This window comes from Equus quagga, chromosome 6, assembly GCF_021613505.1.
Source record: "Equus quagga isolate Etosha38 chromosome 6, UCLA_HA_Equagga_1.0, whole genome shotgun sequence".
Classification (NCBI taxonomy): Eukaryota; Metazoa; Chordata; class Mammalia; order Perissodactyla; family Equidae; genus Equus; species Equus quagga.
Genome location: NC_060272.1, coordinates 120806862 through 120819686, shown reverse-complemented (window position 1 = coordinate 120819686; position 12825 = coordinate 120806862). Strand labels below are relative to the sequence as shown.

The following is a 12825-nucleotide window of genomic DNA, read 5'->3' as shown; positions in this document are numbered from 1 at the left end:
TCCTCATTGCTACAATGGTAGTTAGTTGACTGTTGTAATGCATGAATATATAGATTAACTATGTATACACTATGCCAATATGAACATGTTAGAGTGTATACGTCTATTGACCTTCTAAACTGTTTCCTTCTATTTTGTCTCATTTTTCCACCATGCACCAAAAAAGTAGTCCTAAAGCTTTATTCCTGATGTTTCCTTTTGATTTCCAAGTCTTCTACATTTTAAGCTGTTTATTTTCCTCCTGAGTCTTAAAGATTTCCCGAGGTGCTTAGTTCCTCATTTCTACACATTTACCTCAATCTAGCTTCCCTTTGGTATGTCTGCCAGCTCTAACCCAAGAAGTGCTTGGGCAGAGATAGCTTTCAAATCTTTCTGTCCGTTGAAAACAAAAAGGAGTTAAGTGTTGGTATCTCAGACAAATGAAATAAGAAAATTATTAGCTATAAAATTAAGATTTTGGAATTGCTATCATAAATCTTCTATAAGAATAGTAACAAATGAAAAAGAGAAATTGAGTTTTAAAATTATATGCCCTATTATGTCATTAGTTATTTGAATTTCATATGCGAGTATATTAAAACATCACTGGCAAAAGGAAATCTGAGACTCCAAAGCTATGCAATTCTGATATATGTGTTGCTATATGAGATATAATGATATATTTTTCTAAAATTAACCAGAGATGAATCTTCAATTCCCTAGTTTATTGTAGGCTATCCTGCAGATTAAGTACTAGGCCATCTAATAATTAGTTCTAATAACAGTTAACATTTGTATAGCGCTTTGCCCTTTACAAAACACTATACAAATGTTATCGTATTTGTAAAAGCTCGATAGTAATTAACCAACGCTCAGGTCATTGATGGATCGCATGACCAGTCAGGGCTGTGAGGAGCGCAATGGCAAATAGACACCACTAGATGGCAGCAAAGTGTAAGTGATAGAACCACACATGGGGACCGGCCCAGGTGCTCGGTTCTCTCAGCAGGGGCACATCTATTAAATCAAGGAAGCGTGGTGAATTTGCTCTGGGTGAATTCTATCACTGGAGGTAGCACGTTCCCAGATCTATTAACTACCTCCCGGTAACGCTTCCACTATTTCTCTTGAGGAAGGTCTGCCCTAGACTCCTGCAATCTCATTAGACAGGGGAATAAAATCTTTATGCCATGTGCCAGGCACTCAGGTCTGGGCCTAGTTACAATCGCTCTCTTTTTTTTTGTAATGGTGAGAAATACCTGCACATCAGAAAAAAATAAATAATAAATAGCATACTGTCAAGTGTCAATTGCTTTCTTTCTATGGAAATGTGTTCTCCACACTGTACTATGTAAAAGGAAGAAGAACACTTTGACGTCAGACAACCTAGGTTTCTCTCCTAGCACTGCTTATTGTGTGACCTTGATCCAGTCTCCTATTTGAGACTCACTTTCTTCATCTATAAACCAAAGTGATGATGATTCCTGCTTTAGTATTAACATTTAGGTTGTAATCTGGTCTTAATTACATGATCAATGGATGTGAAAACATCTAGCACAAAATGCAGCTACTCAGTATTAGTTGAAGGTGCAACCGGAGAGAGAGCTCCATAAGCACTGACACCACACAGCATTAGGAATAACAAAACACCAAACTTCATTAGCTATAGGAATAACAGAGTTTGGAGAGGATAGAGGGGGCATTGCTTGAAGGACCTGAGCTTTTAATTGGGTTCTTAAAGACAAGCAAGATTTTACTAAACGGACAGGAAATTTCTGATGACCTATTCCACTTGATTGCAGGATTAGTCCCCTCTCTAGGCCCACCCTTCCCTTTCCCACAGTTGCTCATTAGGAAGGTAAGAATCAAGAAAGAATGAAGAAATAAGAAACTTATTAATAAAAAAAAGTTATTTTTAAAGTTAAATATGCTTAGACAGATCAAGTTTTTAAATGCATAAATATCCATATTGTGGTTAATTCATTTATTCCAATGGTCCTCCTTACATTCAAACAACCTTCCTGCAAACTAATGGAGATGATACATGAAAGTGATTCCTGATTGTTCCAACTGGCTGAAAGTTTGCAGCATCATAATCGCAAAATTTTTCCCAACTTCATAATACTCTGAGCTACAGCTATGATGAACTCCTATGTGGGGAAGGCAAGAGGAGGAAAGGAGAGAGAGAGAAACAAACATATCTTCCTCCTTGGTTGTAAAAGGCAACACCACCAACACATGGATGAGGCTCAAACATCTCAACTGGTCGTCAGACCCAATAACACTTAAATGGCCGCATCCCTTCCATTAATCACTTTCTATATTTGAGAGACCTCAATCAGGCCACTTAACTCTTTCTTTTCCCGTATTCAAAACCACACTCAACATGTTATTTCATCTCTAAAGTGTTTCGAGATAAACTGGGTGGGCATCAATGTTCTCGCCCAATCTTGGCCTGCCTCTAAAAGAAGATCCTGCGGCTACCACCTACTAAGTGAAAATCTGGCTTAATTACTCATGATGAGATACTGATCCATGCAGCTATTTCCGCCACTGACTCTTCCGTCGTCAGTCTGAACTTAGCAGCCTCGACAGTACAAATGTAACTTTAGATTACAAATTCCTAAAGGCCAGAAACATCAGCACTGATTTCAACTCATATTTGAACACTGCCCATTATAGCAAAAAGTAAATGAGTTAATAAATTGGAGGTTAGTGCTTATCATCTGTTGAGTTTCCTAGTAATAATGTGGAAGTCCAACAAGGTAGAACGTAGGTCCTCAAAGGTGTTAATACTTCAGAAAGCCTAATAAAACCGTATATTCTCCCACGCAAGTCACACAGACTAACTGAAACATTCAACGTCTCACTGAACGAGAATGTTTAACACTGTTCTTTGAGGTATTCTTTTCTGATCATTCCTTTTGGTTTTTGTTCATTTTCATGACTGGAATGAGAAAATAAATTAAACTTGAAGATATTTTGTTTAATAGACAAAATCTTTAAAAAACATGAGGTCTGTAGGTGGGAGAAGGATCTACTAATATTGAGGAGGGCGGGAACCCCTGGTGTAACCTATGTTTGTTTCCATTTTGACCCCTCAGCCTTTGGGTTTCACAGGGAAATCTAAATGGTGGTCAAAGCTTCCCTTAACCCAATCAAATTCAAAGAACGGTTTCAACAGATCTTTAAAAAGATTAAGCCATGAATACAATGAATACATGATATTCATGTGTAAGATGTGATACAATGTATACATGATACATGAATACATATATCCCCAGATATATGCCTCGTATGACACATATAAGACAGAACTAAGGTATTAGTAACTTAATGACAGCCACAAAATATCACTTTGGCTTTATATTGAAGCAAATTGTCTATTGCTGCAACTTGGTTTTCAGAACAAGTCAGCTTTAATTACAGACTTTTGATTATTACTGAAGACTCTTTGCAAAGGGATTCAAGATCAGGTCCTACAAATACTTCACCTCAGAATGCAAAATTTATGACAGAGTAATAACCAATCTTTAAGTATCTTTTAGGGGGGAAACGGAATCGACATACTTGTATTCAAGACTAGAGTCAAAGCAGCAATTTTCCAGGGCATCCAAGGACTTCATCAGAAGAAGATTCATCTGCTGGCCAGATACGTCACTGGGTAAAGACCATGAGGGAAAAATGAATTATTTAAAATCATTCAACTGTCTAAAATACTTACGATATAATATTTTGCTCTCAATAGTTTACTGAAAATGCATTTCTTTAAAAAACAATAAAAGAAACAATTAATAATATTGACAATCACATATACTCATTTTATAGACAGAGAAACTGAGTCAGAGAATTTATCAATAATTGGGTTTCTGAACATTATAGTTACTTGCAAACCAATAACTCTAAAACTTCTACTTCTGCATTTTCTCAGCCCATTCATATTTTAAACCACTGAAAAATAAAAACCGAAGTCAGAATCCCAAAAAAACATTTTTAAGAATGCTAAAGTGATTTTCTTCAGAATATTTAGTAACTCATGAGGCTGATAATATCAATAATTGTTCCAAATCCTTTTCTTGCAAAGACTGTTACTTGTGATTTCATGTCTCAATTGTGGAAGTTATAAGTTCCATTCTTTTACTTTCCTTTTTTAAAAAAAAAAAAAGGGGGGTGGGGGTGAAAAAAAACCGAGCCCTATATTTTTCTGCCTTTATACTGTAATTGATGTGGTTTTTGTAATTGTCTTGGTGAGAACTACGACCTGTAAAAGTAAAACTTAAAAGGTAGCTCTATGGCTGCTTTTTCAGGCAGAGTTGTGGGCTTCATCACCAACACCATATTATCAAGGGGTTCCTATGTGTCAGCTCTCGGGCTGCTGCCTCAGACCATGCCGAGTGGAATGCAGCCCCAGGAGTGCCAACCAGCCAGAGAGCACTTTTGATAATGTCTTCTCAAACCAAGACTATAGCGGTTTTGCCTGAGGTGGAGGATTACATTTTGTAATGAGAACACACACACATACACACAGTTTTAATAGCTTTAACTAAATAAGTTCTATTATAGCTGTTTTCTGGAGTAAAATACACTTAAATATACTAAACAAATGCTAAAAGATCCTACTAGTATCCTCGGGGAGTTATGACAGAGGCAAGCTTTGGAATAATGTGCTTTTCTGAATAAATTCTAGACTGGAATTTAAATTCAGATGACTTTTTCATAAGCCTTAGCAAAAAATGGATTCACTGTCATAATTCTCTTCTGTAAGGTGATTTTTCATTATCAAGACCAACATATTGTCCTAATCCTGTTCCCTTAGCGGGTTGTTTTGGGCCACTTATTTGATATCATTGACTATTCAGTCAACAGCCCTCAAAACAATTACCTTAATTTTAGAAAAAGGGAAACTTTCTCCAAAAATGTCATTATCTGGTGACATTGTCATTATCTAGTAAAATATTTATTAGTACCAAACGGCAAATATTACAGATTCTTCTGCTTCAAGAAATCAGGAAGGTGGAAACCATGAACAACCATACCAGTGGCTACAGTACTAAGACACTGGCCTAAGGAAGGAGGATGCAATCAAATGTAGGATCATTAGGGCAAAGGTAAAATTTGCAGTTATTCTGAGGGCACTCAGCCTCGAGAAGAGCTTCTGGTGTCCTTCCCCAGGGTTTCCAGCAGGGGCAAAGTCAAGTAAGATAGACAGGGGTGGAAGGCAATTTAGGAATTAGGAATGAACGCTTTAGGTGAATCACCATAGGTTTCTCCAGGTAGCATGGTGAAATTAACCACAAACGCAAGCTTGTCAAGCCCTAAAACCAGCAACATCTCATGCTAAACGAATGAAGACGGGAGCCAGAGCCAGGACAGGATGAAATGAGTTGCCTGGAATTAAACTGTCATGGCTCATTTTTAGTTGTAAAACATGTTGCTTGAAAAGATACTGAAGAAAGAGCATGAACACAGATGGTGAAGAGACTGCCATTTGTAGCAACAGTAGCAAAGGGAAAAAAATCACTTTCAAGTTTTAAGTCTTTAAAAATACTTTGTGTTCTGTCACACACACAAGATATGTAACAGTCAACTCACATGCAAAGGGCAGCTTTTTGTTCAGGACCAGAACCAGGCCTATACGTACTAATGCTGGTGAAGAAAGCAAAATGAATACTCTGGAAACACTGCAGACTAAGACTAAGCCAATCTTCCTAGTCATCGGACAGATGTTTCCAAGAGCTGAAAATGATCATCTGAAATATAGTATTCCCCTAGATCAACAACAGTTCTCATAAAGGTTTCACATATTAGTGTTTGCACAAAACTATATAAATTACAAATGCAAACTTAACCTCTGGTTTCAAACTGAAATCTAAATATAGCATGATGTCATCCAGTTTCTCTGCAGCAACACCATTTCTCGCCTTTGGACAGACAGTTAATTTCTGCCGACCAGGGAAGCGTAAGGACATCTAACATCACAACAGGATGCCCCTCCCTACTCCCCTATTTCCAACGCAGGAAAGTGGGGCTAACTTCCAAGTCAGTGACACCTAAATATTCATGATACTCAAATATTCATGTAGTACCACACTGCAATCAATCTGGATATGTAAAATTCTAAGATTTGTTAGAAAATAAAGAATAAATATAATGAACAACAAAACTAAAGTAGATTCTTTAGCATGAGAAAACTTTCCCATTCAGTGGAATTTTCCACCTGGGTCTTTGATATTCTCTTAACTCCATTCACGGGTAAAGCTAGCAATCCAAAAATGAGCAATCAGACTGAATAAAGCACACAGTATAATATGCACAGATTAAGACTCTTTAAGGATTATAAAAATGTAGCCAGGGCACAGGATAAAGGCAATATTTAAAACTGGGTACACGCAGTTCTTAGCTGACTCAGTGATTCCCAGTACCCTCAGGCACAAGGGTACCCCAATCCCTTCCTCCTGTTTCACAGTGATATCAGTAGAGGATCAGCAATTATTTTCACCCTTATAAACCAGAAAAAAGAAAACGACTTTATTTATAGCTCCAGAAGATTAGACTTTTCCTCATATCTATCACACAGATGTATCCACGGCTTCCATCTAAGCATGACATGATTTTCAAGTAATCAATCACTTTAAAAAGAGCAATCCTTAAAATACATTAATATCTATGTGATGGTATTAGAAAGACAAATGCACACATAAAGGAGAATAAAAAATCAACTTGCCCATCTCAGAAAGTTTAGCAACCTCACACTGCTCAGATATAATGTTTATGCACGTGTGTATATGTGTGTCAAATCCTTCGCCTAAATCACAAAAAGGAAAAGCAGGAATATTTTAATAAACTGTACCTGAGTTTCTCCTCACACAAGCGAGAGAGAAACATCCCCAAAGCAAGGCCCATGTGGATTTGCACGGCTTGAGACTCATCAGCACTTGGTTTCCCAGGTAACCTGGCAGTCAGCATGTTCAGGATTTCCTCAACCTTCTCTTTGCAAGAGATAATGAAAACTGGCACAAGGAGAGACAAAGCCGTGGCGGCAGCAGAGCGGGCAATGGCACTAGCTGTGTTTTCACCAGAATAGGATTTCTAGGACGTGCCAAAGAGAGAAAACAGGGGGTTGGGCTTTTGTTTAACACATGAAGGAAGCACACCTATCACACAAGCTGTAGGACAACACAAGGCCCCTTAGATCCCCCCCTGCCAACCAGAAGTAATTTTTAAAAAACCTGTCTGTGTTTGTCTATAGGTTACATTTTCACTCTTACTGAAACAATCTACTAATAAACACTCAGCTAACTAATAATGTCCCTTAAATTTTAAAAAGCAAACTGTAAGTGTCCCCTTTTAAAGTGTATGAATTCCCTCATACTAAAGCCTGAGACAATTTCAGGGTTTTGAAAACCCATATGGATACATAATGAAAAACCCAAAGGGCAGCTATCCAAGTTTAGAGAAACCACCAACCCAAATTATAAACGTCCAGAAAGCCTGGAGTTTTGAGGGAGAGGAGAAAGGCAGGGGGAGGTTAAGTTTAGTATGGAGGAATAAGTGTAAGTCTAGCACAGGGATCTACTGGCAGATCTGCCAAAATTTTTGGTGGGAACGCTTCCCAGTAGATGGATTATTTCCTACAGGGGGTTAATTCCTTTTAATTAAAAAGGAAGTTGAAATCCTAAAAGCGTCTGGTTACAAAGCAATAACCAACTATTCAAAATGAAACAGAGAGCTGTATATGCTCCTTCCTATATGTAAGTATGGGAAAAGAAATGAATAACAGCCCTAATAAAATGACAGGGCAGCTGAATATGAACAGCTTCTACAAGAATCCCGTGTTAGAGAGCTCTACCAGACATTAAATACATTTATAACTATGTCTGGGGTGGGGAAGCAAGCCTGTCTATCATTCCTCACTCAAATGGTCAGACACACCATAAAGGCCGTGTTGTCCCTTGCAGTCAAAGCACATTAAAAAGTGTTTTTAATTCTATACTCATTTGCTCTCTAAGCTTTAGTACTTTAAGGATAAAAATGAAACATGTGTTAAGGTATTCTTTAAGTTAATATAGCACCATTGTAATGACAATGTACTACTCAGAATGACCTGGCTGCTAGAACACTGGAAATAAAAGAAGTGACTTTCGAAACAGGGCTTTGAAAAAGTATAATAATGCAAAAACCACAAAGGTAAGGGGCAACCCTCAGCTGGCTAGTAAGGAGATTATTTTTATTGGCTTGCAACAACTAAGCAGTGTTATTAGAAATCTAATACAATAGCCTGTCCCGCTGAATATCTGAACCAGATACCTATTGCAAAGCCCTCCATAAAAGCTAAACAAGCTTTTCATCCATCATTAAAGAAATAAGAACACTTTTGACAGAAAACAAATCATCATAAAGAAAGTACTTCTTTGAGCAAAATCTACCTTCCAATTTTATTTTACATTACCTAGTAAGTCATTTTTTGTCCTCAAGTAAGTTAAAAATCTAGTTCCAGACCCTAAGCCCCAGATGAATACATACCAGGTCCTCCCAAGGGCAGGAGGACAGAGGCACAGAAAATGTTGTACAGAGAAGATCTAAGGCAATGGAGTTTCTGGCTAAATTCATAATCTTAGCAACAGTTCAGGACCAGCACTATATTTTTATTCAAAGCAACTATAATCCTCTGCCACTCAGCTGATTGTCCCATGATCACTGTAATTCCCTAAGCAATGGATAGTGAATAAAGTAGAACCAAAATATTATTCCACACTCATACAGAAATAAAGCATGCACTACAACCAGTAAAGGGAAAATGAAATCTACACAAAAAAAGTGTGTTTCTAGTTTGCTTCAAATCTTAGGATATAAACTATAAACATGCAGAAAGAGAATGACTAAGTAACAGGTGTCTTTTTATGATCAACAACAACATTACTTTGTATGTATAGAGTATCTCACAGTTTTCAAAACATTTTTTCATAAATTATATAATTTGATCCTCACAATCTTTCATAAAGTTGGCAAAGCATTAATTTTTACCTTCGTTTTACAGGTAAAGAAAATAAGATGGTGGGTTAAGTAAGTGTCAGGTCAACAGTCATAAATTAATACAGGGTGAGGCCAGGGCTACAACCATTACAGATAATAGTGTTCAATCCCTTCATTTCATAAACAAGAAAACAAAGGACCAGAGAGATTAAGTGAACTGCCCATCATCACATACCCTGAAATGAAAAAACATTGACTAGAAGCTCGGGATCCCCCATCTGCAGCCAATATTTATTTTACTACGACTGTGGCTCTTGACTCTGACTACATGTGCAATAACCTAGAAAGCTTCCAAAATGCTGATACCCGGGGCCCATCTCTGAGCAATTAAATCAGAGGTGAGGCCTACACATCAGTATTTTTTTTGTAATATATGTTTTTAAAGGTTCCCAGGTGATTCTAACGTACAGCTAAGCCTGAGCATCATCATACTCTATCATGGATTTCAAGTAAACAATTGACACAAGAAGAGTCAACCCTTGGATTTTCTGAAATTCTTTATTTCTCAGACTTACATAATAAAACCAGGAGAAAAGTCGTCCTCTGGGTTGGTAATGGCTATCCACAATGACCAGGAGGGTATCAAAGACCATGAAAACCCACTCTTTCATTGGAAGGAAATTAGGTTGAACCTGCAGATGAAGAAAAACATGCAAGAATAATGGAACAAAGGAAATAAATCTAAATATTACTTCTAGACCCAAGGTACAACCCCCTTCCATATCAAAGAGTGAAGTGCTATTTCAAAAAGTAAACTTCACGGGCTTGTGCAGTGGCGCAGCGGTTAAGTTTGCGCCCTCCACTTCAGCGGCTCAGGGTTCACAGATTCGGATCCCCGGTGTAGACATACACATTGCTTATCAAGGCATCCTGTGGCAGCAGCCCACATATAAAATAGAGGAAGATGGGCACAGATGTTAGCTCAGGGCCAATCTTCCTCAGCAAAAAGAGGAGGATTGGCAGTGGATGCTAGCTCAGGGCTAATCTTTCTCACCAAAAAAAAAAAGAGGAAACTTCATCTGCCAGATTGCATGAGATGGATAGGTATATGACAAATATACATCTTCACCTGTGTAGGAATAAGATTTACCTTTTACACAAGACTCAGCAGAGGGGAGAGGATGAGGGCTGCAAAACAGAACGTATCTGAGAACGCTTCAGAGTTCTCCTGTGTTCAGCGAGGATAATGTGAAGGGCGAAGGGAGAGATGTGCAGAGAAAGCAACTCAAAATTTGTCATTTCTATGACTTGCCATTTCACAAAGGAGGCGATATAGCAGCCTACAAAATTTTGCTCACCATCTCTAGCATTTCTGCTTACTCTCACCATATATTTATCATTCAAGAATCATCACATCTGCCTAGTTAATTAGGTATGAAAATATAAATGATCTTCATTTGGGAAAAGAAGAGGAAAGAGAATGCAAAAAACAAAACAAAACCCAACTCATTAAAAAGAGAACTTGGTTTTAAAAATCATTTGTGACCATGGATGTCAAAAGCATTCATTAATGCGCACGTTAACACTCAGGTGGCACAGACTATAAAGGTCAATGCAGTGTTGAGTATCTCCTTGGAATTAATTCCTTGAATCAAAGAAGGCCTTCTTCTTAAGATCTGTAATTGTAGGTCATATGCAGACTTAGAATGAAGCTTGAAAACTTCAACTTTAATCAAATAATGAGGTCTTGAGTTTCTACTGAGTAACAACCAAGGGCAAGGTCATCAAGAATAAAAGCAAAGCCCCACCTCTGGGTTGTGGGCTTCTCACTGTTTTGTGTACTATGTGTCACAGTGCAGAAGAAAAGGGCAGGGGAATAAAGAATAAGAAAGCCTGGAACTCAAACTCTGAGCTAGACCACCACTTATTACTGGGACAAATTACCTGTACAACTGGTAGTGTGACATAAATAACACCAAAATGAAGGCATCCCAGAAGGGTGCATTAACATTTTAGGTTGTAGATCTGCTTAGCATGTTGCCTCTGCTGAAGTATTACAGGGTTCTTTCAAGGGTATGAAACATTTCCTCTCTAAAATTTTTCATCTTTTTCATCATTACAATAAGATTCAGGGTTTAAATTTAAATTTTCATACAGTAACTAACTACGTTTTTATCCTTTACGCAATAACCCCTTGGCCTCTTTCCCTTCCCCACGTGTAACACATACTTGTAGCTTTTGCCCCACGGCATCTATTCTCTTGTTTACTGGTAATAGCACCCTTTGGAGAATTCCCTCCTCCATGATTTGAAGCTTGGTGAAATGCTTAATCAAGCTACCCATCCTACCCTGCTCAAGGTGTGGGCATGGGACCCGTGGGACTCCGAATCTTAAGTGAGCGATGCAAAGACAGTAAATGACCACAGCTGATCCATCCCAGTGGGAGTGGTCTGCCGAGGTGGCTCACCAGTACCTGTGCCTGGACTCCTCAAGTTGCCTTCTTTCTTCTTCTTCCCCTCAACCCAGTTTTTAAGCTTTTCCTTCAATTCCATGGGCTTCCAAATTCCCTATTCTTCTAGTTCCTTTTTTATTTAAATAAGTCAGTTTCTTTGCAAGCAAGCAAAAAACCCCACCATGAAAAAAGTGAACAGACAGCCCATAAGACACTCTGTGGGGACAGAGATGGGCTAAATAACATCGAATAAAGTCCAATTTTTGCAACAAGAAGTGTTAACGTAGATGCTGATGCTGATGATAACGGTTACTATTCCTGAGTGCTTAGCATCAGCATCTACCAGCCATTGCGCTTTACATACATTAACTCATTCAATCCTTACAACACTCCTGTCTGGTATTATCATCCCCATTTTACAGATGGGGTATAGGCTCTGAAAAGGAAAGTTACCAACGATAGGCCGTAGAGCTAGTAAGTGCAAGTATTAGGATTTAAATACAGGACTCTCCTACTCCAAAGTCTATGTTTTTTAACCACTCAGCTATATGGTCTCCAGATACTAGCTACTAGGTAATGGGGCTTAAAAGAAGAATAAATCCATGCCTTTTTATTTTGATGGATATGTATTATCTGAAAAAGAGCACTGGAAATGAACGTTGGCCAGCTCGCCACATGTTTAATTAAGAAATAAATGCTTTGCAAAAATGAATAGGCACTTTGTCATTGACATCTACAATTAAAATGCAAAGTACAATTTTTTTCAGTCAGTAAACACTGCTTATTTATCATTTTTTGACAGCATTGTTCACTTTCAGTAAGCCTAGTTAACCTCCTAAGATTGGTCACCACTGATGTAATCAAAAAGACAACCCCTGTTGCATAAAATTGGTACCTTCAAATGGAAATGACCACTTAATTGTGACGGAGAAAGCAAAACAGAAAAGCAGCAAAGTGTCTTAGAAGACACTGAGGCTCGCAGCGGCAGGGCCCACAGGTAGCATAACTTGGTGCGGCCATCACAGACTCTAACCTCACAAACTCAGGGCCAGGCTTCTCATTTTTCCAATGTTACACCACCAAAGCCCAACTGGTCCAAATCACCCTTAACTCACCTCCAGGACTTCCTCAGAGTCTGAAGAGAGGCTGGCTTCGTGTCTGGACACAACGACAGCAAGACTGCTTAAGGCTAACAACGCGTTGCCTTTGACCACTGGGCTCTCCCTGTTTAAAAAGAAAAAAAAATTCCAAGAGGATTTTGGGCGTATTAACCAGGAGACGAGAAGGTGCTATTATAGGGAGGGCAGATAAAGTCAAAAAGCACTTTTATTCCTTCACAGAGCCTCGTAAATGCAGGTCTGTCTGTTCCCTGTTGCCAGCAGCTTCCTTCCTCTGACACTAGTGCTGATTTTTAACTCTTC

At 38.4% G+C, this 12825-nt stretch overlaps 1 protein-coding gene across 3 annotated transcripts in view; it reads right to left on the bottom strand.

The window, feature by feature from the left end:
- FOCAD (focadhesin) overlaps window positions 1-12825 on the bottom strand; it is a 270438-nt gene that overhangs the window by 46576 nt on the left and 211037 nt on the right. For all 3 annotated transcript variants that reach the window (XM_046664479.1, XM_046664480.1, XM_046664481.1), the window contains 4 exons: window positions 12520-12628; window positions 9528-9644; window positions 6830-7068; window positions 3550-3639 (listed from right to left, as the gene is read on the bottom strand). In XM_046664479.1, the coding sequence (XP_046520435.1) occupies window positions 3550-3639; window positions 6830-7068; window positions 9528-9644; window positions 12520-12628 (555 nt within the window). The remainder of the gene's footprint in view (window positions 1-3549; window positions 3640-6829; window positions 7069-9527; window positions 9645-12519; window positions 12629-12825) is intronic.